The 26,869-nt window shown below is 43.5% G+C and overlaps 1 protein-coding gene across 2 annotated transcripts; it reads left to right on the top strand.

Moving 5' to 3' along the window:
- Positions 1 to 14,201: 14,201 nt before the first annotated feature.
- Positions 14,202 to 24,992, top strand: LOC132872182 (transmembrane emp24 domain-containing protein 2-like). Of its 2 annotated transcripts, XM_060906811.1 has the most exons (5): positions 14,202 to 14,517; positions 22,468 to 22,660; positions 22,943 to 22,963; positions 23,382 to 23,489; positions 23,607 to 24,992. In XM_060906811.1, the coding sequence occupies exons 1-5, from the start codon at positions 14,338 to 14,340 to the stop codon at positions 23,729 to 23,731; spliced, it is 627 nt and encodes a 208-aa protein (XP_060762794.1). In that variant the 5' UTR covers positions 14,202 to 14,337; the 3' UTR covers positions 23,732 to 24,992. The 2 variants fall into 2 exon arrangements, with proteins under 2 accessions (XP_060762794.1, XP_060762795.1); XM_060906812.1 differs by lacking the exon at positions 22,943 to 22,963 and having other exon boundaries at positions 14,204 to 14,517.
- The last annotated feature ends 1,877 nt before the right edge of the window (positions 24,993 to 26,869 follow it).

The raw sequence follows: 26,869 nt of genomic DNA, 5'->3' as shown, positions 1-26,869 counted from the left end.
TATATATATATATATATATATATATATATACACACACACCTCACTGCTTATATATATTGATTATTATTTTTATCTTTGTATAATAAATTCATTTATTATCAAAGCTGTGTGTATTCATCTTGTTGGTGTGAACAATATCTGAAGTCCCCAATCTCTCAAAGAATTCAAAAAGGTGCATATAAAAAGTTATGTAATATGGTAAGTGATCGTAATAATTTGGGAATATACCATAATTTAGCTGTTTGGTAATTTATTATTAACCACCAGGATTAATGGTATGATTCACTAAATGATTCACTGAATGATTCACTAAATGATTCACTAAATGATTCTATGGTATGATTCAATTCAAATGAGTCAAAGTAAATGATTCAATGGGATTGATTCATTTTAATTATTAACCTTCAAATTTAATGAGACTGATTTAATGAGATTGATCACTTAATTTCAATAATTAACTGATTGCACCCACATCTGACACCACCCCACTCACTGTGGAGGTGGAGGACGTGAGACGTGTGCTCCGTGCTGTCAACCCCAAAAAGGCCACAGGACCGGATGGAGTACCAGGGAAAGTACTCAAGGCATGTGCTGACCAGCTAGCTCCAGTCTTCACTGACATTTTCAATCTGTCACTGGAACAAGCCAACATCCCAGCCTGCCTAAAATCGGCCACCATCATCCCAGTCCCCAAAAAGTCACCCACAACCAACCTCAACGACTTCCGCCCAGTAGCACTCACTCCAGTCATCACAAAGTGCTTTGAAAAACTGGTGATGAGACACATCAAAGCCTGTCTCCCCCCCACCCTCGACCCACAACAGTTTGCATACCGGCCAAACAGATCCACTGAAGATGCAATAACCATCGCCCTCCATGCTGCACTGAGCCATCTCGAGAAAAGGGGGAGCTATGTCAGGATGCTCTTCATTGACTACAGCTCAGCCTTTAACACAATAATACCGGACATTCTTATCCCCAAGTTGGCCAACCTGGGGCTCCCACCCTTCACCTGCTCCTGGATTAAGGACTTTCTGGTCAACCGACCCCAGCACGTGAAGCTGGGTCCCCACCTCTCATCCGCCCGCACACTCAGCACCGGCTCGCCCCAAGGCTGTGTGCTGAGCCCACTACTCTACTCACTCTACACGCATGACTGCAGACCCACCCACCCTGAGAACATCATTGTGAAATTCGCAGATGACACAACAGTGGTGGGGATGATCACAGAGGGGAACAAGGTGGCCTACAGAGATGAGGTCCTGAGACTCAGCGAATGGTGTGCCTTCAACAACCTGGCACTGAACATCTCCAAAACTAAGGAACTCATCCTGGACTTCCGACGGAACAAAGCCGCCCCTGCCCCCCTGTACATCAACGGCGAAAGCGTGGAGTGAGTGGAGTCTTTCAAATTCCTTGGGGTCCACATCTCTGCTGACCTCTCCTGGGCAGCCAACACCACCGCACTGGTTAAAAAGGCGCAGCAGAGACTACACTTCCTGAGAGTGCTCAGGAAGGAGCAACTTGACACGAACCTGCTGGTGACCTTCTACCGGTCAGCCATTGAGAGCCTGCTGACCTATGCTGTGTCAGTGTGGCACTCAAGCTGCACAGAAGTGGACAGAAAAAGACTGCAGAGGGTGACTAACACAGCACAAAAGATCATCGGCTGCCCTCTACCTCCCTTGTCCACCATCTACAACTCCCGGTGCCTAGGCAGGGCAAAGAGCATCATAAAAGACTATACACACCCTGGCTTCCACCTCTTCGACCTGTTGCCCTCTGGCAGGCGCTACAGGGCCATACCAGCCAAAACAAATAGACTCAGGGACAGTTTTTTTCCAAGAGCTGTCACAATACTCAACTCAAGTTTGCACTGAGGAACTGTCATGCTTGAACACCACTGACAAGGTCACCATCACCACAATACTGCTAACCACTTGATCTCAAACCTAGTCTCTCCTTGTCAGACTGTAAACTGTCATATTTGCACTGTAAATGTCACAAGACTGTCATATTGCACTATCATATCAAGTCAGTTCATCTGTTCTTAGACATCCTCTTCCTTTGTCATTTTAAGTACTGTAAACTGTCATATTTGCACTGTTAATATCATAGCTATCTGTAAACTGTCTTATTGCACTATCATACCAAGTCAGATCATCTGTTTTTTAGTTGCCTACATACTGAAAATAGGCGTCTGTACATGCCAGTGCTACCTCTATCACTTGATGCAGCTAGTCACTATATTCTCAACCCTGTTACTGCTATGCACCTGTGTTCCTTCAGGGACTTGCACAAGTTTATGTATAATTTATGTATAGTTGTTAGTAGTTTTATATTAGTTTTATTGTACATATTTTCTTATGTTTATTTTAGTATTTATGTGTGCACTTTATGGTGAAGCTTTAAATCTCATTGTACTTGTATAATGACAAAGGCTTTCTATTCTATTCTATCACAAAGCAGGGTGACACCTGCATTGCCAAAAGGAACATCCGCCAAACGCAGTCCACTGATGGCAGTCCTGTACGCCTGAACGTCAGCGTCGTGGACCTGGTCCGCTGCCATGCGGACATAATCCACCCCAAGATGCACTGCCCCTGCAAACCGACAAGAGAGACCGTCCGCCACCCAATTATCCTTCCCTGCCACATGACGGATATCCATTGTGAACTCTGAAATAAAGGAAAGCTGACGCTGCTGCCGGGCAGACCATGGCTCTGAAACCTTGGCCATAGCAAAGGTTAAGGGCTTGTGGTCCACAAAAGCAGTGAATGCTCGGCCTTCCAACAGGAAATGAAAGTGTCGTATGGCCAGGAACAGGCCTAGCAGCTCTCAGTCAAACGTGCTGTACTTCCTCTCAGCTGGGCACAACTGTCGGCTGAAAAAGGCCAGTGGCTGCCAAGCGCCATCAACTAGCTGTTTGTGGACGGCCCCGACGGCATAGTCAGAGGCGTCTGTTGTGATGGCAATAGGGGCATCCGGGGATGGGTGTGCTAGCATGGTGGCATTGGCCAAGGCTGTCTTGGTGTCCATGAACACCTGAGTCCTTTCCTCTGTCCAGACAACTGTGTGCTTAGTAGCCTTACCCTTAAGAGCTTCGTAGAGGGGACGCATGAGGTGGGCTGCATGTGGGACAAAACGATGGTAGAAAGTCACCATGCCTAGAAATTCCTGTAGGGCCTTGACTGTGACCGGCCGTGGGAACTGGTATATGGCCTCCACCTTCGCAGCCAGTGGAGCTGCACCCTTGCTCGTGACATGGTGACCAAGGAAATAAATGGCAGACAAACCAAACTGGCACTTGGCTGTGTTGATGATCAGTCTGTGATCGTTCAAACGCTGAAATAGAACCCTGAGGTGTGCCAGGTGTTCAGCCTTGGAAGTACTAGCAATGAGAATGTCATCCAAGTACACAAAAACAAACGGCAGGTCGTGCAGAACACTGTCCATGAGTTGCTGAAAAGTCTGAGCAGCGTTTTTTCACCCAAATGGCATGCGGAGGAATTCGAATAAACCAAAAGGAGTGATGACAGTGGTCTTGGAAATGTCCTGTGGATGCAGCGGCACCTGGTGATAACCACGGATGAGGTCCACCTTTGAAAAAATGACCTTACCAGCCAACCGGGCAGAAAAATCCTGAATATGAGGAACAGGGTAGCAGTCGGGTGTAGTGGCCTCATTCAAGCGGCGGTAGTCACCACACGGATGCCATCCTCCACCAGGCTTCTGAACCATGTGTCATGGCGAAGCCCAAGGGCTGTTAGAACGCCGTACGATGCCAAGGCGCTCCAGCGTCTCAAACTCTGCCTTGGCAACAGTGTTGTTTTCGTTAACGATGACAATGACGAAATGATTTCATTAATGCACCTTTTTTCAGGACTAAAACGAGACAGTGACGAGCTAAACATAACTCTTTGATCACGAAAATATGACAAGATGTATCTGTTGTTTTCGTTGACGAGATGAGACGAGGGAGAGTGTGCATGCGAAACATTAATGTCTGCATCGCGCATATGATGGAGTGCGCGAGGGAGCGTGAGAGAGACTGCGTCTGTGCCTGTTCATGTAGCGCATGCTAGACAAAGAGCATCCTGATTGGTTTACAGACATCCAAACTCATTTCAGGGAGGTGTCGTGACGCATGACTTTTTTCCCATCAGCGGGGGGAGCGTCACAACACCTCCCTGAAATGAGTTTGGATGTCTGTAAACCAATCAGGATGCTCTTTGTCTAGCATGCGCTACATGAACAGGCACACACGCAGTCTCTCTCGCAGCTGGCTTCACGATGGACACGTGGGAGAGGTGGCGGGTCGTGTGCCTGGTGGTTCTTTCTGTGGAGGACATTGAAGACATCAACCTATTCGGAACCATGATTACAGGACTTTTGCTGATTGGATTAGGCATTGCCCTGGTTTATCGAGGAAATCAGAAAACGGTGACAGCTGTCCAAAGCCCTATAAAGCATAATTTTAATCAAAAGAAACAATTGATGGAGATAAATTACACAAGGCACAGCATACTTTGGCGACCTGATCAAGTTAAATCCATCCATTATTTGTAACCACTTATCCTGTGCAGGGTCGCAGGCAAGCTGGAGCCTATCCCACCTGACTATGGGCGAGAGGCGGGGTACACCCTGGACAAGTCACCAGATCATCACAGGACTGACACATAGAGACAAACAACCATTCATACTCACATTCACGCCTATAGTCAATTTAGAGCCACCAATTAGCCTAACCTGCATGTCTTTGGACTGTGGGGGAAACTGGAGCACCAGGAAGAAACCCGTGCAGACATGGGGAGAACATGCAAACTCTGCACAGAAAGGCCCCCATCAGCCACTGGACTCGAACCCTGATGGCAGGCGGATGAGGCGAAGGCGCCTCTCCTCGTTTCTCTTCTCTCCCCCTCTCTCTTCCCTCTCTCTCTCTCCCCCTCGCCCCATTCCCCCACTGCGGAGGCGGGGGCCCGCTCCTCCCCAGCCGGCCTGTTGCACCCATGGTGTCCTCCCGTCTCCTTTTTCCGTGCCTATGTCCTCCCCCCTCAGGTGAGTGACACCCATAACACCGGTGCAGAGGGAAAGCCTGGGCTAGTATGCTGGCGTGGCGGGGAGCCAGAGCATCTCCAGAATTAGGACTCTGCAAGGGAGGTGGAAGCTGTGATCTGGATCCCCGATGCACCAGAGACCGCCCCCGATCAGGTCGGAACATATCGCATACCGGTAAGTGTTCAAGGGGATACGTATCACGTGTTGGTGGATTCCGGTTGTAATCAGACCTCAATTCACCAATGCCTGGTGCAAGGTGAGGCATTGGGGAGAGCACAAGCGGTGAAAGTGTTGTGTGTGCATAGAGATGTTCACAATTATCCCTTAGTGTCTGTCCGTATTCTATTCCGGGGCCAAATGCATAGAATAAAGGCAGTGGTTAATCCTTGTCTCACCCACTCACTGATTTTGGGGACTGATTGGCCAGGGTTTAAAAAGTTGATGGAACATTTAACACGTAGTGGGTCCTGCACTAGTATGTCACAGGAAGATCCCGGAGTGGCGTTGACTGGAGAAGCTGTCACAGAGCCATCTACGTCAGCACCACGTCAGAGCGACATGAGGAGTGAGGAGCAGCCTGCTCCCCCTCCCTCTCTCAGGGATTCCCTTGAAGATTTCCCGTTAGAGCAGCTGTGAGATGAGACTCTGTGGCATGCATTTGACCGAGTGAGAGTAATTGATGGTCAAACTCTTCAGCCAAGCGCGACACTGGCTTTCCCATATTTCGCTATTATTAAAGACAGATTGTACCGAGTGATGCAGGACACTCAAACTAGTGAACAAATAACCCAGTTGTTGATCCCAAAGAGCCATAGTGAACCCATATTCCATACTGCTCACTTTAATCCCATGGCTGGACACTTAGGGCAAGATCAAACACTAGCCCGAATAATGGCCCAGTTCTATTGGCCAGGGATTCGCGGGGATGTCTGTCAGTGGTGTGTGGCATGCTACGAATGCCAATTGGTAAATCCTGCAGCCACTCCAAAAGCGGCTTTGGGCCCTCTCCCTCTAATCAAGACCCCATTTGAGAGAATTGGTATGGATCTCGTTGGGCCATTAGATCGGTCAGCACAGGGATATCGCTTTATTTTAGTTCTGGTGGACTATGCAACGCGATATCTGAAAACAGTGCCTCTCCGCAATATCTCAGCACGCAGTATTTCAGAAGCACTCTTCCGTATTATCTCGCGGGTCGGGATTCCAAAAGAAATCCTGACAGACCAAGGCACTACATTTATGTCATGCACACTATGCGAACTGTATGGGTTATTGGGGATTAAGTCTATCCGCACCAGTGTCTATCACGCACAAACGGATGGCTTAGTGCAAAGTTTTAATCAAACCCTCAAAAACATAATTCAGAAATTCATAAGTAAGGATGCACGTAATTGGGGTAAGTGGCTTGAGCCCCTGTTATTTGCAGTACGAGAGGTCCCGCAAGCCTCCACAGGGTTTTCACCATTCAATTTATTATATGGACGTAAGCTGCGTGGCATTTTGGATGTGCTACGGGAAAATTGGGCGGCAGGACCTTCGCGTAGCAAGAATGAAATTCAATATGTTCTCGACCTGTGTGCAAAACTCCACACCCTCACGCACCTAACCCAGGAGAATTTGCGGCAGGCACAAGAATGTCAAATCTGACTGTACGACAGGGGCACGTGCCTTAGAGAGTTCACATCGGGAGACAAAGTGCTCGTATTATTGCCCACGTCGAGCTCCACATTAATCGCCAAGTGGCAAGGATCCTTCGAGGTCACACAGCGAATCAGGGATGTCGACTATGAGGTGAGGCGAATGGATAGGGGTGGGGCATTGCAAATTTACCACCTCAACCTGTTAAAACATTGGAATGAGGGGGTCCCCGTGGCTTTGGCATTGGTAGTCCTGGAGAAGGCAGAGCTGAGGCCAGAGATAAAAAAGGTAACATCTCGAACTACTCCGGTCCCTTGTGGAGACCACCTCTCACTGGCCCAACTCATGGAGGAATTTTCCGATGTGTTCTCGCCTCTTCCTGGTTGTACCCGCCTCATAGAACACCACATTGAAACACCCCCGGGGTGGTAGTGCGTAGCCACCCTTACCACTTGCCCGAACACAAGAAAAAGATGGTTCGGGATGAACTCAAGGCCATGCTTGAAATGGGCATAATCGAGGAGTCCCACAGTGACTGGAGCAGCCCAGTGGGACTGGTTCCCAAGACCGATGGGTCGGTCCGGTTCTGTGTGGACGATAGAAAAGTCAACGCAGTGTCTAAACTTGATGCATACCCAATGCCTCACATTGATGAGTTGCTTGATTGGTTAGGCACTGCTTGCTTTTATTCGACACTGGATCTAACAAAGGGATATTGGCAGATCCCCTTGACTCCTCTATCCCAAGAGAAAACGGCCTTTTCCACACCGTTTGGATTATACCAATTTGTCACACTCCCTTTTGGGTTATTTGGGGCACCCGCTACGTTCCAGCAGCTCATGGACAGGGTCCTCCGCCCTCATGCTGCCACATACCTAGATGATATAATAATCTACAACCATGATTGGCCACGGCACCTGGAACATCTGAGGGCCGTTCTAAAGTCACTGAGGTGCGCGGGTCTCACAACTAACCTGATGAAGTGTGCAATTGGGTGGATGGAAGTAGGGTATCTGGGGTTCCACTTGGGTCATGGGCAGGTGCATCCCCAAATTAACAAGACTGCAGCGATTGCGGCCTGCCCGAGGCTCAAGACCAAAAAGCGGGTGAGACGGTTCCCTGGGCTGGCTGGCTATTGTTGTAGGTTTACACCTAATTATTCAGATGTCACCAGCCCGTTAACCGATCTCACTAAAAAGGGGGCTCCAGATCCGGTCCAGTGGATGGAGCAGTGTCAACAGGCTTTCTCTGAGGTAAAAGCTGCACTGTGTGGGGGGCCACTTTTGCAATCCCCTGACTTCTCTCTCCCCTTTATTTAGCAGACTGACGCATCGGACAGAGGGCTGGGGACCGTTTTGTCCCAGAAGGTGGAGGGTGAGGAGCGCCCCGTGCTGGACATCAGCCATAAACTCTCGATGCGTGAAAGCAAGTACAGCACCATCGAAAAAGAGTGTCTTGCCATCAAGACAATCTAATCTAATCTAAGTGGGCGGTCCTTGCCCTCCGATACTACCTGCTGGGGTGCCCTTTCACTCTCTGTTCGGACCACGCGCCCTTCCAATGGCTCCACCGCATGAAGGATGCCAATGCGCAGATCACCCATTGGTATCTCGCCCTCCAGCTGTTTAAGTTCGAGGTGGTCCACAGGCCGGGGGCACAGATGGTAATAGCGGACTTCCTGTCCCGTCGGGGGGGGGGGTCCTGCTTCAGGCCGGACGGCTCCCCGGCCTGAGTCGGGCAGTGGGGGTATGTGGCAACGGGGGCGTGGCCAAGCGGCAGTTTGTGAATGGAGGGCAGGGTCAGGGAAGGTAAGTGGCTAAGTCATTATACCTGGTGTCAATTAATGTGTGTGTGTGTGTGTGTGTGTGTGTGTGTGTGTGTGTGTGTGTGTTGCAGGGATGAAGCATAAAAGGAGGGGGAAAGCAGAGAAGAGCTGACTCCTGACCAGAACACGTGCGTGAGTGAGTGAGTAGCACATGAGTGAAGCTGAAAAGCTAAACAAAATAAAGTTTGCAAGAACTTCAGTTCCTGCCTGCCGTGCTTCTGTACTCCACCCACATCAGGGATTTACTACATACATCTAACATTTTGATGTTTGATTCTGCTGCAGACATAAAGGCACACTACCTTGTGGTGTTCCATTCTCTACTGTATATACCTTGGAATATTCTGCACCTACTCTTACTTGTATCTTCCTATCAAATAAAAAATCCAGAATCCAATTATTTGCCCGACCACCTATTCCCAAGGATTCTAACTTAATTAATAAACCCTCTTTCCAAAGCATATCATAGGCTTTCTCTATATCAAAAAAACCCACTACTACTACCTCACTGTTAGTCTGCGCTTTTCTAATATCAGACTCTAAACATAATATTGAGTCCATTGTATTTCGGCCCTTGCAGAATCCACTCTGATATGGAGAAAAGAGACCATTGTTTTCAAACAAATGAGTTAATCTTACTGTGATTATCCATTCCATGGTTTTGCATAATTGTGATGTTAACACAATTGGTCTATAACTAGAAGGGTCAGATGGGTCTTTCCCTGGTTTTAAGACAGGCACTATTGTTGCATGTTTCCATGGTGATGGAAGTTGGCCAGAATCTCAGATCTTGTTAAATAGTTTTAATACTATTTCCAGTGTATTATCTGACATATTTGCTAACATTTTATAACACATCTGTCCCTGGTGTAGACTGTTTAGCAGAAGTAATTGCTTTTTTTCAACTCGAACATATTAATAGGCAAATCCAATGGATTTCCTGAACTCTCCTTCTTTTCTAAAACTGTTGGATAACTTTCTGAAACTTTACTTCTGTTTAGCTTAGCCTCCTTGGTGAGATTTTCTGAGCTATGCACTCTCCTGAATGTCTGGGCTAAGAGTTCAGCCTTTTCTGAATTATTCATTAACATTATATCGCCACTGTTGAATACTGGTAACTCATATTTCCTTCAAATCTCTCCCATTCTTCTTATCATGCCCCATACTTCCAACAGCTGCACAGTCATTCCAATACTATTGCAGTATTCTCTCCAAAAGATTCATTTTTGTATCCTGATTGTTTTCCTGACAACTGCTTGTGATCTTTTATAATCTATCAGCGCGTCTTGAGAATGGGATTTTTTAAGAAGTTTAAATGCTTTATTCCTTGCTTTTACTACTTTACTACATTCATCATTCTACTATGGTACACTCTTATTGCTTCTAATTCGTGTAGTTTTAGGTATTGTTTCCTCAGTAGACCTTATTATTTCATTTACTAATACACTTATATTCATTTATATCCATTTCTTTTACTTTTCCAGTTTGAGACATCTTACTGTACTGATAATTTGAAAACCTTCCCAGTTTGCATTCTCCATTTTCCACCTGGGAATTCTTTTCATGCTTTCATAGCACATCTCTGTACCAACTTTAGTTAGCACTGGATAACAGTCACTTCCTATTGTAGTTTGTTTAACCACACTCCATGTGCTCATACCTGCTATTGTATTTGATACAAATGTCAGGTCAAGTACTGATTCTATATTATTTGTACGACATATTATTTATATATTATATATATTATATTATATATATTCATTCATTCATTCATTCATTCATTATCTCTAGCCGCTTTATCCTTCTAAAGGGTCGCAGGCAAGCTGGAGCCTATCCCAGCTGACTACAGGCGAAAGGCGGGGTACACCCTGGACAAGTCGCCAGGTCATCACAGGGCTGACACATAGACACAGACAACCATTCACACTCACATTCACACCTACGGTCAATTTAGAGTCACCAGTTAACCTAACCTGCATGTCTTTGGACTGTGGGGGAAACCGGAGCACCCGGAGGAAACCCACGCGGACACGGGGAGAACATGCAAACTCCGCACAGAAAGGCCCTCGCCGGCCCCGGGGCTCGAACCCAGGACCTTCTTGCTGTGAGGCGACAGCGCTAACCACTACACCACCGTGCCGCCTATTATATATATATTATATAAAAATATATATGTATTATTGTACTATATTATATTTTGTACCTTCCCCATTATTAAGATACACTAAACAGTGACTACCAATAAACTCTTCTATAACAGAGCCATTTGGATCTGTGTTGTTACTTCCCCATAGTGAGTTATGTGAATTGAAATCCCCACACCATATTATTTTGTAGTGGTCCCACAATATTTTCTAAAATACTCTCATTTAAGTTCTCACATGGGTTATAATAATTAATTACGTTTACAGTACCTCTGTTAGTCCATAACTTGTTTTCAATTGTATCATGATTATTATTTACAAGTATAATTCTATATCTTATTCCATTTTGTATGAAAGTAGCAACTCCTCCTCTACCATTTTCTCTATCCCTCCTAACTGCAGTATATCCTTTTATCATAAATTCTAATTCTGGTTTGAACCATGTCTCCTGTATACAATTTATATTAGGTTTCTCTCTTAATTACCTCCGCCAAGGAGGTTATGTTTTCAGTAGCATTGGTTTGTTTGTTGGTTTGTCTGTTAGCAACATTACGGAAAAAGTTATGAATGGATTGCTCTGAAATTTTTTCCAGAGGTGTGACTGGGCACAAGTAACAATCCATTAAATTTTGGCGGTGATCCGGATCACCTTCTGGATCCCGGATTTTTTTAAAGGATTCTTGGCGGAGGTCTGCGCTCTCCGAGTGCTTTTCTAGTTTATCAATATATTTCTTAAATTCTTGACCATTTGCAATCAAGCTTCTAGCATTCCATTGCAGTATTAGCATAGAAGCTGGATCCTGTCTGGGAAGATTGTGCGTCTTCGTTTAAACTGTCTCTAACTGTTTCCCATAACAGTCCCTTTACCCCTAGATATTTCTCGGCTGACTTCACAATTATTTTAATCCTTTCATTTCGGCTCTGCGTCTGGGCTGAACAATTTATAATCTCTGCCATAAAAAGCACAAAATCACTCATTAACAACTAAGGCTTCCTTTTTCAACCTATCACACCCTTCAAGCATCAATACTGGCCTCGTTCTGTTTAAATACTGGCACAACTCTGGGGACCTTCTTCACTGCTTCTGAATAGCTAATATCTTGAGTAACTTTAACTCTTTGCACCTCTGTTGCTCTTTTACTAATCTCACAGCCCCGATAGGTTGCACTGTGCTCCTCTCCACAATTACAGCATTTAGGCTTAATATCTTTTTTGCACTCATTATACTCATGTTCACCACCACACTTGCTACTGTACATCTCAGTTTATATCTGCACATAGCCGCTATATGCCCAAATCTCTGACATTTGTAGCATCGAAGTGGAGGTGGAATGTAGTCCTTAACTTCATAACACATATATCCTACAAAGACTTTTTTTGGTGGCGGTACGGTGGTGTAGTGGTTAGCGCTGTCGCCTGACAGCAAGAAGGTCCTGGCTTCGAGCCCAGCGGCTGGCAAGGGCCTTTCTGTGTGGAGTTTGCATGTTGTCTGCGCGGGTTTCCTCCAGGTGCTCTGGTTTCCCCCACGGTCCAAAGACATGCAGGTTAGGCTAATTGGTGACTCTGAATTGACCGTAGGTGTGAATGGTTGTTTGTCTCTAAGTCAGCCCCTGTGATGACCTGGTGACTTGTCCAGGGTGTACCCTGCCTCTCGCCCATAGTCAGCTGGGATAGGCATCAGCTTGCCTGCGACCCTGTAGAACAAGATAAGTGGCTACAGATAATGGATGGATGGACCTTTTCTGGTGGTTTTTTCTCATCAAATGTTAGCATGACAGAAAGATTGTCACAAATTTCACCATTTCTTTTTGTCTTTAGACGTTTGGCCTCACTTACTAAAGAATTTCTAATGTTTTCTTTTAATGCATCTGTTTTTACATTTACTGGGATTCCTGTAATGATTCCCCATCTTGTTTTTTGCCACTTGTCATTGTACATTGTACATTCTTTCCATTAATCTTATTCGTTCCAATGGCTTTCTCATGTTGTTCTTCGTTCTTACAAAAACAAAACACAATAGTTGTCCACTTCTCAATATTTTTGCACTTCTTACCTCTCCGATTTCCTTATTCAGACATTTTGTAATCTGAACTGGATTCCAATCCTTAAAAGAGGTACCTTCATGTGCAAGTTTTATAAACCCCTTATATTCTTCCCTTCCACTCCTTCCCACTAAATTAAATCCAAAGGTCATCAGAACCAAATCTATCCTTTACTTTCTTTTTACTTCACACCAAATCCCATTCCATCCATCCATCCGTCCGTCCATTATCCATAACCGCTTATCCTGTGCAGGGTCACGGGTAAGCTGGAGCCTGTCTCAGCTGACTAGGGGCGAGAGGCGGGGTACACCCTGGACAAGTCACCAGGTCATCGCAGGGCTGACATATAGACAGACAACCATTCACACTCACACCTACGGTCAATTCAGAGCCACCAATTAGTCTAACCTGCATGTCTTTGGACTGTAGGGGAAACCAGAGCACCCAGAGGAAACCCACGCAGACACGGGGAGAACATGCAAACTCCACACAGAAAGGCCCCCATCAGCCACTGGACTCGAACCCAGAACCTTCTTGCTGTGAGGCGACAGTGCTAACCACTACACCACTGTGCCACCCTTGCACTAAATCCCACTCTTTGTAACTCCCACCATACTCCAATTCTCCTGTCTCACTTTCTGAACCATCACTTCCTTCTCCCATCTCCTGCCCAGCTGTTGCCAACCGCCCGAAGCCCGGGCTCTGGAGACATGCATCAACACATCTTGCCTCTTGCCAGATGGCTTCATTCTGACTGGCCAATGAGCTAGCGTTTACGTACAAATCAGTGCCCCTTACCCTCACCCAGTGGTTCCCACCTCTCCTCCCAACACACCTAATTCAATTAACAAGATCTCATCTCATCTCATCTCATTATCTCTAGCCGCTTTATCCTGTTCTACAGGGTCACAGGCAAGCGACCCTGTAGAACAGCCTATCCCAGCTGACTACGGGCGAAAGGTGGGGTACACCCTGGACAAGTCGCCAGGTCATCACACAGGCCTGACACATAGACACAGACAACCATTCACACTCACGGTCAATTTAGAGTCACCAGTTAACCTAACCTGTATGTCTTTGGACTGTGGGGGAAACCGGAGCACCTGGAGGAAACCCACGTGGACACGGGGAGAACATGCAAACTCTGCACAGAAAGGCCCTCACCGGCCACAGGGCTCGAACCCAGGACCTTCTTGCTGTGAGGCGACAGCGCTAACCACTACACCACCATGCTGCCCCAATTAACAAGATAATTGGCATTAAAACACTAAAAGGTGCAGGACAGGAGGGTTATCCATGATCAGGGCTGGGAAAGTGTGTCCTAATGCAGTTCAACACAGGAACAACAAACACTTATTCAGGCTGAAACAGTGGTCTCTGCTACCTGGGCAGTGAACCTGTATGAATTTTGTCCCCTTGCGTGTTCCGTAGTTTAACTTTACGTGGCACTGAAGAAGCTGTCCGTTTTGTCCAATCAGAGGCGTTCACGGCAGCTCGGTGATGTGCGTGACTCCTCCCCTGCATGTCCGTGGCTCGCCGAGGGTTACACTTCCTCGAGTGGAGCGAAGCCGGACTCTGTTTTTAAAATTCCTTTTCATGTGTATGTTTTGTTAAAGTCTGAATTGTCGCCATGTTGACCTTTTCGGAAGTGGCGGTTGTCCTGGCAGCGCTGTGCACCACCGCATCCGGTTACTTCGTTAGCGTTGATGCTCACGCCGAGGAATGTTTTTACGAGCGAGTCAACTCGGGCACCAAGATGGGCCTCATGTTCGAGGTGGCTGAGGGCGGCTTCCTGGACATCGACGTGGAGGTAAACATAAATAAATAAATCAATAAATACCTAAACAAAACGTTGATTTAACGGTGAAAAAATGCTGTAACATGATCGAGTATCGGCGGAGCAGCTTAGCATTTACGAGCATATCAGGGTAACGTTCACTTGCGCTGGTAAAGGCTTCGTCCAGTACCGCACTCTTTAGGCACACTACTTATTATAACAGTCCGGTTTGGGATGCAGCCCACACCTTAATACTAAGCCTATTAGTCTGTTTAACATGCTAACACAAACAGGTTAAATTTAAAACAACACTTAATACTTAAGTTTATAGACAGTTAACTTATCAAAGCCCAGTGTTTGTCAGCCAGCTGTCAGTAGCTCACCTTCAAAATCTTAAAATGGCTAATTTATCTATGAGCTTTGTTAGAATGGGCATTGTTTTCTTTTTGTTTGTTTGTTTTTTTTTTCTCTTGATAAGTCATCACCAGATCCTGTGTGAATGTCTAACAGCTGTTACGTTCCTTGTGAGATGTTCAGATCACCAAAAAAAAAAAAAACATTTCTGCTGAGCCAAAGTACTAATTCAGAGTGGACAAAAGACTCTAAAGTGAGTTATAACTTATAACTGAAGTAAGGGTTTAAAATAAGTAATACTTCCTGATTTATAGCACACTTGCTAGTTTCTGCAGTGCCAGATGCTCTATGGTCGCTGAAGAAACTCGTAATCAGGATGTACAGATAAGTGTAGAATTCTTTGTGTTGCTTTGGGTCTGTACAATTTGATATCAAACCTTTTTTAGATGGGACTAGCTTTGCTTTGGGAAAATCAAAGTGAAGTCAAATTTGATGTTTCAGAGCTATTTGTACCTCGCCCTTAGTTTTATTGGCCAAGATGACACAGTAGTATATCCAGAACAAAATTTCATAGTTTGTCACAGTTAAATGTTTTTGATGACTCATCCTGTATTAGTCTTGTGATTGTCCTGTTAAATGTCCTCTGGTACCCCTTTTCCACCAAATCAGCTCCAGGGCTGGTGCTGGTTCACAACTCGTTCAACTTGCGAGCCAGCTGAGAACCAGTTTGCTTTTCCATAGCTCGGGGTGCTAAGGGGAGCCACGTCATTACGTCACTGTATACATCAGTTACGTCGCTGCATTTGCATAAACCGTGGCGTGAACATTGAAGCAATAACACGAAGAAGAAGCAGCAACACCACCAACAATAATGGATGACTGCTGCTTTACTGCATCCATGATATCTCGTCGCTTATTTAAAAATGGCGCCCTCTCGCTGTCTTGCTATTGTTGTTGGTCTTAACAACTCCGCCCCCCCGCTGACGTAAGCGGTTCTTTCCTCTGGTCCAGCAAAGAGCTGGTGCTAGCCTGGAACTGGTTTTTCTGGCCCCAGAGCCAGTTCTTTGTCAGTGGAAACAGAAAACCCGGTTCCAAACTAAGCACTGGCCCTGAACCAGCCCTGGAACTGATTTGATGGAAAAGGGGCATGGGGTGTGTATTTCCCGCCCCCCGGAGGTGTGTCTTGCTCTGGAGTAGCAGCACATTAGCAGCAAACATAGTTAATTTTGAAAGAACTTCCAGATATCTGGAATGCCTCTACTTCAGGCTGATTTGAGAATGCGATTAACATGGGTGCAAGTTTTCCGGCATGTGCCTGAAGCTCCGGTTTTTTGGTTCTGAAAAAGTCATTTTTCCAAATCGTGTAAATCCGTTGAGATTTTCGGGGGGGTGGCCCTCTCATTGTCTCACTCTCAGCGTATTACCGGGTTACCGCAGTACAGTCTCTGCACGAGACAAATCTTTTCATCTCATCTTCGCCACAAACCTCATTCAATTTATACGCCGCTCTCCGACGAGCGGTTCTGACTAGCCCGTTGTTTCACGGTGTTATACATGTGTGATTTATCATGTTTCACGCACGTAGCATGTTGTTCGACCAAATCAACACAGCTATTCCCATGTGTCGCCGTTTCTTTTGGTGCAAGTTAGAACGGTGCTTTTGATTGGCTCACTGTTAACTGCCGTCCAATGAAACTTCAGCTTTTATAATAAGCCTTATTTCGCTTCCCTCCCTTGCGACAGATCCACGTGCTTTGCCTCTGGCTGCTGATCAAAATATGTCAAAATGAAGTTTTTATCGGAAGGCTCCAATACAAAAGAATTAGAAAAGACCTCTAGAAATAAATGGAGATGGGAATGGTTAAGCGAGTGTGACAAAAACTGTGACAAATGGGGAATATGGCTGAGACAACCGGGAGTTGCGTATTGTGACTGCTGTTCAAAGACTATCAAGGTAGGTAGATATCAAGATAGATGATAAAGCTTTATCATCTTTTCTAATGTGGTTGTTAGGTTGAAAACTCATTTGTAGTCAGTAATGGATTATAAAATATAGATATTTTTGTATATGGAAAAAGCTGAATCTTATTTGCTAAAATCCAGGAGTTTCTGAGGACATCAAGACATGTGGCCCCTAATTTTAACTCAAGCTGTGTATATATTGTAAAAAAAGGTATCACAGCAAAAGCATATTAAAAATGGTTGTTTCAACATTTAAATTAGTAGTTGCTAGATGTTTTGAAATATCAAGCCTTGTACTGTACTTGAAATATTATTTCAGATGACTTGATGAAATGTATTAAACATTTGATGTGAATATCCAAATCTTATAACTATTAACATTATAAATGTTTGCATGAGAGACAACCATTTTAACTTGTAATTAAAACATTTTTTCGAGCCCGAAGGGGGGGCTCACCCCCCGCATGACTGCGCCATGCACATCTGACTTTGTCAGACTTTTCAGGTTTTTGAAAATTTTATACTTGCACCCATGGATTAAGAGGTAATCAGTAATATAACTTTCTCAACAAATTATATATGGCATAACTCCAAAACTCACATGAACATTTGATAACTTCAAAAAAAAAAAAAAAGACTTCATGCTAAAACTATAATGAAGTTCCTGGTTACACAGTTAGACTTTGACTATATAGGACACTGTTATAGAAGCAAATTATTTATAATCATGCTATCTGTCATCACCCAAATGAGGATGGGTTCCCTTTTGAGTCTGGTTCCTCTCAAGGTTTCTTCCTCATGTCATCTGATGGAGTGTTTCCCTTGCCACCATCACCACAGGCTTGCTCGTTGGGGATAAAATTAGCGCATGTTTAAAGGCTTTAATTTTCTGTAAAGCTGCTTTGCGACAATGTCTGTTAAAAGCGTTATACAAACAAACTTTTGACTTGACTTCTCTTGTCATCTGGGATTTCACCCTCTGGAAAGTGGATGGATAGGTGTGGGTGAAGATGGCAATGAGAGATCCTCCACAGCTGGAAATAAAAGCTCTAATTAAAGCTGCTGTCGATTCAGCGAGGGTGTAGTGTGTCGTAAATGAATCGACATATGGAATTAAACTGCAGCACTCAAGCTGTTTTATGGGGACTTTAAGGTCATTAGCTAGCAGGACAATAACTTCTTGATTGAGAACGGTAATTAGCATGAGAAAATTGTGATTTTAGTATCTTGTGGGCATCTTAAAAGTAACTTTAAAAATATATCGATTAGGGTTAGTATAATAATGAGAGCTAGCTATGGGATAAGGGAGGCTTTGAGTATCTGACTTTGAAACAGGAAGTCACGGCAACGCAGAGTTGTACTTTTGTTCGGATTCAACACGTACATCTATCCATCCCAACTAAGGCAGCACCTTACTAAAAGGAAGCTGTCCAGATTTTGCCAAAGGGCCCTTGAAGTTTTGCAGTGTGTGTACAGAAAATACCCTACACTACATGCATTCTTTGCAGAGAATTTGTCTGAAAGAGTTATCAAACCTTTTGCTGAATAAATCTGGTGAGTGTCTTGAAAACAAGTCAGCTCGGAAGAATGGAAAATCCAGGAAAATATCAGCATCAACAGTCCAATTCTGCTAACGCAGGAATCCAGGTTTAAAAAAATCAACCAAAGTGCTTACGTGTCTTCTGGTAAAATGTTATTTACCAGCTGGGAGGTCCGTATCATGAAATACCATGACCGAGCTCTTGAAAGGACTGACCGAGGCCCTTTGGGCCGAGGTCAGTATTCAAGGCTGAGGCCACGGTATTTCACGACACAGACCGACCTTAAGCTGGTAAATAATATATTTATTTATCTTTTTTTTTAAACCAAATTCTAACAGAAAACGAGAGCGCCTGAAAGGGAAAACCGAGCCGCCATTTTGAATCCTCATTCACGACTGTAATGCAAATGGCTTCCTCCTCAGTATACAAGTGCACTTCCATGGCAGGAAAAAAAAACCTCCATTTTTCTGCCTATGTAGTCCCCTATTTATACAAAATTGAGTCATTCAGGATTCAGCCATGTTTTTGCTCGGCGTTAGCAATAGTTACAGGTTTTTAGCTTTCTCCTGAAATGTTTTTTTCTTTTATTTCTTCCTCAGGGTAGTAAAATTCGCTTTCGCTGTAAAGACTGTCGTTATCACTATCCATGCTGTAAAATTAATGTTATTCTCCTGAGAAATGCTGGCAAAAATGTATAAGATTTTTGATAATCTTATAAATAAATCTTATAAAAAAAAGATAAATGTTGACAAAAAATGCTACTATGTTTGTTGCGAACGAGCGAGTCGCCAGAGGTCCATAACTGGGGTCCGTATCGTAGGATACGGACCCGCTCACCAGCCAATCAAAGCGCAGGATTTGATGGAAACCGGACCTTGAAAAAAATTAAATACAAATATTAGTTAGTACATCTAGTGGTGTGGGTGGTTTTTTTTTTTTTTTTTGAAACCCTTACAGAAAACAGCTCCTTTAGTAATTACTCTCACGTGATGATAATCCAGTACTCCATACCGTTTGGTTAAAGTGGGTCATGTTTTTACAGCCCTGGAAAAGCCACACCTTCAATACAAGGAACATCTGGGACAGGTTCAGGATCTTTGAAGTGATACCACACACACAAAAAGTTGGGGTTTCTTTTCCTTAGTTGATAGGACAGTAAGAAGGGGTTGGGTGTGTGTGTGTTTCCAGTTTGCCTGTTTTCTCACTAATTTAGTTTCTGCTAATTCCTACCCACCAGTTAGGTCTGCCATGTGCTTCCTCCAAAACATGTGAAGCTATCCAACATTCTGAGGAAACTGCTGTCTGCCATCTTCCACATACACTATGCTCACTCTAGGACCCAAATTGTTTTAGCGAAAAGTGCTAAAGACTCAAATTTTTCTTTAGCAATTTGCAATTTCGCTTAGCAAGAAATGCTAAAAGAACAATTTTCTTTTTAGCAAAGTATTTTTTTTAGCAAGATATGTTATACTTCTAAATATTTCTTGCACTGACATAATATTGAAAAATGAATTATTGTTGGTGTTTCAATAGTGTTTGCAAGCTTGTTTCCTGCCTTTGTCTTTCCATGTTCTTGATTTATGTTCATAGCATGCTTATTTATTCTTGAATCCTCTTATTTTGATCATTTCATCAACTGTATATATGTAATGAAATTGTGTGTTTAACCCGCTTAATCTGGTTTACGGAGTCCATATTTTTCATTATAATTATATCTAACATGGTGGCACGGTGGTGTAGTGGTTAGCGCTGTCGCCTCAGCAAGAAGGTCCGGGTTCGAGCCCCGTGGCCGGCGAAAGCCTTTCTTTGTGGAGTTTGCATGTTTCCTCCGGGTGCTCCGGTTTCCCCCACAGTCCAAAGACATGCAGGTTAGGTTAACTGGTGACTCTAAATTGACCGTAGGTGTGAATGTGAGTGTGAATGGTTGTCTGTGTCTATGTGTCAGCCCTGTGATGACCTGGCGACTTGTCCAGGGTGTACCCCGCCTTTCGCCCGTAGTCAGCTGGGATAGGCTCCAGCTTGCCTGTGACCCTGTAGAACAGGATAAAGCGGCTAGAGATGATGAGATGAGAAATCTAACATCTGGTGTGATGTGCTTTGCATTGTTTGCCATCTATGCACCTTTTAGCCCTTAGTCACCCTCTGTAGTATGCTGACTGGTTGTGTAACATAACTGCATGGTGAGTGGCTTCTAACTCTATCAGGGATTTATCACACCTATGGGTCATGTTTAAATTTGAACTGGCCAAGTTGGCCTGGCCAACATCAGTGTCTGACTTGACCAATATCAGTGGCTGTCCTTGCTAAATTAATTTTATTTATTTATTTATTTATTTTCTTTCAAAATTCTATTTTAACATCTCAACCACTGGTATTGCCGTGTGTGTGTGTGTGTGTGTGTGTGTTTTCATTATTGAGATGTGTGTATAATTGGGATCTGCGTGTGTGTGTGTTTAGGGGGAGGGGGGTGTCTTTATGGGTAGGATGAAGGGAGCTCAGGGAGTTAAAATCAATGGTTGTTTCTTATAAATTAATCTAATAACCCAAATATAATGATATTCACCATTAATTTCTCAAATGAAACACTTGCAGTCAAAACTTTGAACCATGTGCGTCAAAACGCTCTGAAAACAAGGTACACTTGGTCGATATATCCTGGTTCATCTGTGAGTTCTTCCAAAGAATGGTTATATCGTGTTTTTATCCCTAGCTGAGAAAGCTAACAGAACATTCTAATATGTTATCTCACTTTTTAGATAAGTTTGTCATACGTAAAGTCGGATAATTTATTTTAAACAAACCTCGCTATAATCTAATGAGCGAGAATTGCCGACATTATCAGCGCAACTCGGAAATTGATCATTTTATATGTAAGGTCCGCTGCTACATAGACATATAAACCTAGACGCCGCATTGAGCTGGTGGCCCGTTGCTGGGATACGTCAGAGTGTCCGCCATATTGGATGTGGCAAATCTTCCCCGTAAACCAATGCAAGTAAATGGACTGAACTTCATAAAGCCCCTTTCTACAATAATTAACTCGATGCCTTTTATTCACCCATTAAGACACACGTATATATTTGGGAAACAAACAGGCATCAAAACAACACATATAACTTTCAATGTGATGGTTATAAATAGTGTGCGAAATACCCGTCAATATTCTGAATGACTGCCAAACTGAGTTCGGCCAGGTTCTAACGTCATGCCAAAACAAAATACATCACTGATTCCTTCACATTCAGAAAGGTTAAAAACATTCATCATACGTTCAAAAACGTTCATCATAGTGTGGCACTGTATTATCTAATTCTCACTGCTTATAACTATACACCTACCCGGTGGAGATGAGCTGGGAAACTGAAGACTGAAGGAACAGTATTGAAGAGTATTTTTCCAGTCTCACCTGTGAAAGGTAATCCCATGTGATCTCGTTTGGACGGTAAACCTGTTGGTACAGTTAAACGCAGCACATGAATGAGGCATCTTTATTCTCGGCTACTGTCTAGACGCTATACCAGAGACGGTTGAAGAATCTCCACTTTGCCACATCCAATATGGCGGCGAGGATGACGTATGATTCTACGCAGAAGGCGGCGTCTATGTTTATATGTCTATGCGCTGCTATTGGAAGACGTAATTTGCGGTCAACCAATAAGAATCTTCGAAACTTGGGGGCGTTGGTTATAAATCAAAACATCGAAGATAGACACGAAAGGTACTGTTCATCTTGAGAAATCGCAATTGTTTGATGGATTTTGCTTAAACTTTAAATGACTTTCGCATAAAATGCGAATACAGATGATTTTCTTTTCGCAAATTGGAATAAAACTTCGCAATTTGCGGACGTGCGAGCAGCTAGCGTGAGCCCAGATACATGAACTCACACATACCATTGGCACATGTTCTGATAGGGGAAGGAAATGATGCCATTCCCCCTACCTACAGGGCATGGCCAATTTTGCTCATCAGGATTTCAAACTCATGATCTCTGAATGGCAGAGCATTTCTTTTGCATTTGAAAGTCAGTGGTGATATAACCATCTGGTATTACACCATGACTAATTGTGGCACTGTAACTGCCCTATTTGACAGTGGTATGATGTTAACCTTGTTCGCTTGACAGATCACAGGTCCAGACGGGAAGCAGATCTATAAAGGAGACCGAGAGTCTAGTGGGAAGTACTCTGTGGCTGCACACATGGATGGCATTTACAAGTTCTGCTTCAGCAATAAGATGTCCACCATGACCCCCAAGATCGTCATGTTCACTATCGATATCGGCGAGACGCCAAAGGGCGACGGAATGGAGACCGAGGGTATGGCTATGCAGTGATGACACTATTTTTATTTTTTTTATATACTATATATACATAACTGTGTCGAATGGTTGTTTGAGATGTAATATGTCACTGTGTGCAGTTAAAATGCTTCTGAATCCTTTTTATCATAATTGTGTATAGATGGTGAGCATAGTGCATGACTTGTGTACATTGTTGAATGTCAGTCAATACATCTCGTCATTTTTCCTTAATTTCATCCTGTCATTCTTTTCATTTCATCTTTCTTCCTCTCTTTCCTGCTTTCTTCCTCTCCCTCAGTTGGTGGTGGCACCTGGGATGGTAGGTTTAATTGGGCTGCATGGAAAGCTTTGTGTACTTTTGCATTAGTCTTCCATTAACTATTGCTCAAGTCAAACAACACATTCAAGCCCTTTCAGTACCACATGCCACATTTGTGCAGTGTGCATTCACCTTACAGTACAGCTAATTGGACTTAACATTTTGTTTTGGAAGTGGAGTTTGGATCCTTATCTCAAGTGTGTTTTGTCTCCAAGATTTTTGGACATGCACACAGTAGCTTTCCAAAAAAAAAAAAAAAGGTACAAGACGGACTAATCTCAGTGTGTGTTGACGAGCAAAAAACAGCTCAGGCATTTAACCCCATCCATGTGAATGTGATTTCCTCACTGCTCTCTGCTTGGTCATGCATGCTCCTGTTGCATTAAGCATGTTGTCATCATGCTCTGTTCTATTACAGCGTACCAAAACAAACTGGAGGAGATGATTAATGAGCTGGCTGTGGCTATGACAGCCGTCAAACACGAGCAGGAGTACATGGAGGTCCGTGAGAGGATACACCGAGCAAGTAAGATCCCCGGAATATCTTGTCGTTGGAATACATTTAGTAGTGGAGTGTGTTGATGTTGCAGTCGAGGATTTAAGTGTGTGTCAAGTTTAACACGTTTTTCTTTTGTCCCTCCAGTCAATGACAACACGAACAGTCGTGTGGTGCTCTGGTCTTTCTTTGAGGCGCTGGTGCTGGTGGCCATGACCCTGGGACAAATTTACTACTTGAAGAGGTTTTTTGAAGTGCGGCGAGTCGTTTAATTCACAATTTGTAATGGTTTTTGTATTCCAAAGTGTTTCGCCGTTATTTGGACTTGTTTGGAGAATAAAGACAAGCTATCAAAAAAATGGGAAGATGACCATGTCCTGCTCACGGACGAGAAATGGGTTGACCTGTGAAGGCTGCAAAGGCACTCGACTTTTCCATTCATGGTCCTGTTTAAGAATACATTTTGTATTTGTGTAAAGGTGCAATGATTGACAGATTTTCTGAAAATGTTGGACTTGATCTGAGGTCAGACTTTCACCAATTGGCTAGCTTCATGTACGAGGGTGAGTCAAATGAAAAATGTTACGAGTCTGACCCTCGGTAAGAGGCGGGGCTATTTTGCATTGGACGAAATGGAGATGATGGAGAAATGTGTTTTTGTGGCACCTATTTGCAATATACAATGCAAAATAAAAAAAAAACTTTTGACTCACCCTCATGGTATTTGAAAGTCATTAATTGGGGAAAATTCAATTGGTGCACCTTTTTAAAATATATTTAAGATATCAGGATTATCCCACAAAATAAATTTGACCTGTGTTTAAAAGATTTTTTTTTTTTTGTGTGTGTGTATATATAAATCAGAAACATTAGTCAGGTGTTGGGGCTTTAAGGCAAACAGGTAGATAAAGGAGTTGTGTTCCCTGATTCTTGCTGTTATCACAAATGTTTCTTCCCTGTGATGATGCACTGTACCAATTAGTAAATTGGAACACACAACAGGAGTCGGTACTTGATTTTGGTTCATGGGGTGGTGCTGCTGGTGGTCAGGGTTGGCTTTTATTAATATCTTATGTTAAAATCATCATACCCTCTCTGCCAACTGGGTACAAATCGGGAGTTTCTTGGTCACCTCCGATCAGTTGTTAGTGAGAGAAAACTGACCGCTTTTTTTTTTTTGTACTTTCCCTTTTATGTAAAGGATGTTTTGGAAATGGTTTAAAGAGAGAAATCCTGTGTTTTTAACATCAGCTTTGATTTTTAGTTCGAAGTCTAGATTTCAGTTGTTTTGACTGAAGCTCATTTATTTACAGACTGTTTGTCTGTAATTTTGAAATAAATTTAAACTCCTGTGTATAAAATCACACTTCCTCAGGGTTTGGTATTCAGACCTGAATGAGAAGCCTCAACCTAAGGTTGCTCTCCACAATTACGGAGAATCTTGTTTTCTTTTTGTTGAAGGAAACTCTTAAAGTTGGCGTTCTGAGCAAATGATTGTATGGTTATTAGTTCAAATTAAAGGTGTGCATTGTCTGTCTGTTTCTACCTGCCCTGCTATTTTCTAATTGCATTTAGTTGGGTGTTTGCCAAAATATAAACAAATCAGTTTGATTACTTGACCCTCAGAAGATGAATGCGTGAACAAAGGTAGTAAGCGTAACCCACTGTACCAAATGCACTCCTGCATTAACAAAATAGTTTCTTTATCTTCCTGCATGAAAGTAAAAGCCTGTGAATTTTGTTGGGTGCTACAAGCTCCCTGGTCACAAGGGATCAATAAATACTGCAACACCCAGGGAGCTGCTGTTTGACTTAAAGGCTTTAAACCTTCCCTCTCAGGTTTCTGTCTCATACAGTTAGGTCCATAAATATTTGAACAGACATTTTTCTAATTTTGGTTTTGTACATTACCACAATGAATTGTGAACAAAACAATTCAAATGCAGTTGAAGTTCAGACGATCAGCTTTAATTCAGTGGGTTGAACAAAATGATTGTATAAAAATGTGAGGAACTAAAGCATTTTTTAAACACCAATCCTTTCATTTCAGGGGCTCAAAAGTAATTGGACAAATTAAATAATTGTAAATAAAAATGTTCATTTCTAATACTTGGTTGAAAACCCTTTGTTGGCAATGACTGCCTGAAGTCTTGAACTCATGGACATCACCAGACGCTGTGTTTCCTCCTTTTTAATGCTCTGCCAGGCCTTTACTGCAGCGGTTTTCAGTTGCTGTTTGTTTGTGAGCCTTTCTGTCTGAAGTTTAGTCTTTAACAAGTGAAATGCATGCTCAATTGTGTTGAGCTCAGGTGACTGACTTGGCTATTCAAGAATATTCCACTTCTTTGCTTTAATAAACTCCTGGGTTGCTTTGGCTTTGTTTTGGGTCATTGTCCATCTGTATTATGAAACGCCGACTAATCAGTTTGGCTGGATTTGAGCACACAGTATGTCTCTGAATACCTCAGAATTCATCCGGCTGCTTCTGTCCTGTGTCACATCAATAAACACTAGTGACCCAGTGCCATTGGCAGCCATGCATGCCCAAGCCATCACACTGTCTCTGCCATGTTTTACAGATGATGTGGTATGCTTTGGATTATGAGCTGTACCACACCTTTGCCATACTTTTTTCTTTCCATCATTCTGGTAGAGGTTGATCTTAGTTTCATCTGTCCAAAGAATGTTCTTCCAGAACTGTGCTGGCTTTTTTAGATGTTTTTTAGCAAAGTCCAATCTAGCCTTTTTATTCTTGAGGCTTATGAGTGGCTTGCACCATGCAGTGAACCCTCTGTATTTACTTTCATTCACTCTTCTCTTTATGGTAGATTTGGATATTGATACGCCTACCTCCTGGAGAATGTTGTTCACTTGGTTGGCTGTTGTGAAGGGGTTTCTCTTCACCATGGAAATTATTCTGCGATCATCCACCACTGTTGTCTTCTGTGGGCATCCAGGTCTTTTTGCATTGATGAGTTCACCAGTGCTTTCTTTCTTTCTCAGGATGTACCAACCTGTAGATTTTGCCACTCTTGATACTGTAGCAATTTCTCGGATGGCTTGTTTCACCTGCATGGAGAGCTCCTTTGACTGCATGTTTTCTTCACAGCAAAATCTTCCAAATGCAAGCACCACACCTCAAATCAACTCCAAGCCTTTTATCTGCTTAATTAAGAATGACATAACGAAGGAATTTCCCACACCTGCCCATGAAATAGCCTTTGAGTCAATTGTCCAATTACTTTTGGTCCCTTTAAAAACAGGGTGGCACATGTTAAGGAGCTGAAACTCCTAAGCCCTTCATCCAATTTTAACGTGGATACCCTCAAATAAAAGCTGAAAGTCTGGACTTTGTCCATTATATAACTATAACTTGAATATGTTTCAGTAAACAGGTAAAAAAAACAATG

The sequence above is a fragment of the Neoarius graeffei genome, chromosome 24 (assembly GCF_027579695.1).
Source record: "Neoarius graeffei isolate fNeoGra1 chromosome 24, fNeoGra1.pri, whole genome shotgun sequence".
NCBI classification, from domain to species: domain Eukaryota; kingdom Metazoa; phylum Chordata; class Actinopteri; order Siluriformes; family Ariidae; genus Neoarius; species Neoarius graeffei.
This window is presented reverse-complemented; position numbering and strand designations above follow the sequence as displayed.

Bases quoted from the DNA above. Each gene is read 5' to 3' on its own strand.
- LOC132872182 (XM_060906811.1), top strand. From the start codon at position 14,338: ATGTTGACCTTTTCGGAAGTGGCGGTTGTCCTGGCAGCGCTGTGCACC. The intron at 14,518-22,467 runs GTAAACATAAAT...TTCGCTTGACAG, and splicing joins TCCTGGACATCGACGTGGAG to ATCACAGGTCCAGACGGGAA. The intron at 22,661-22,942 runs GTATGGCTATGC...CCTCTCCCTCAG, and splicing joins CGACGGAATGGAGACCGAGG to TTGGTGGTGGCACCTGGGAT.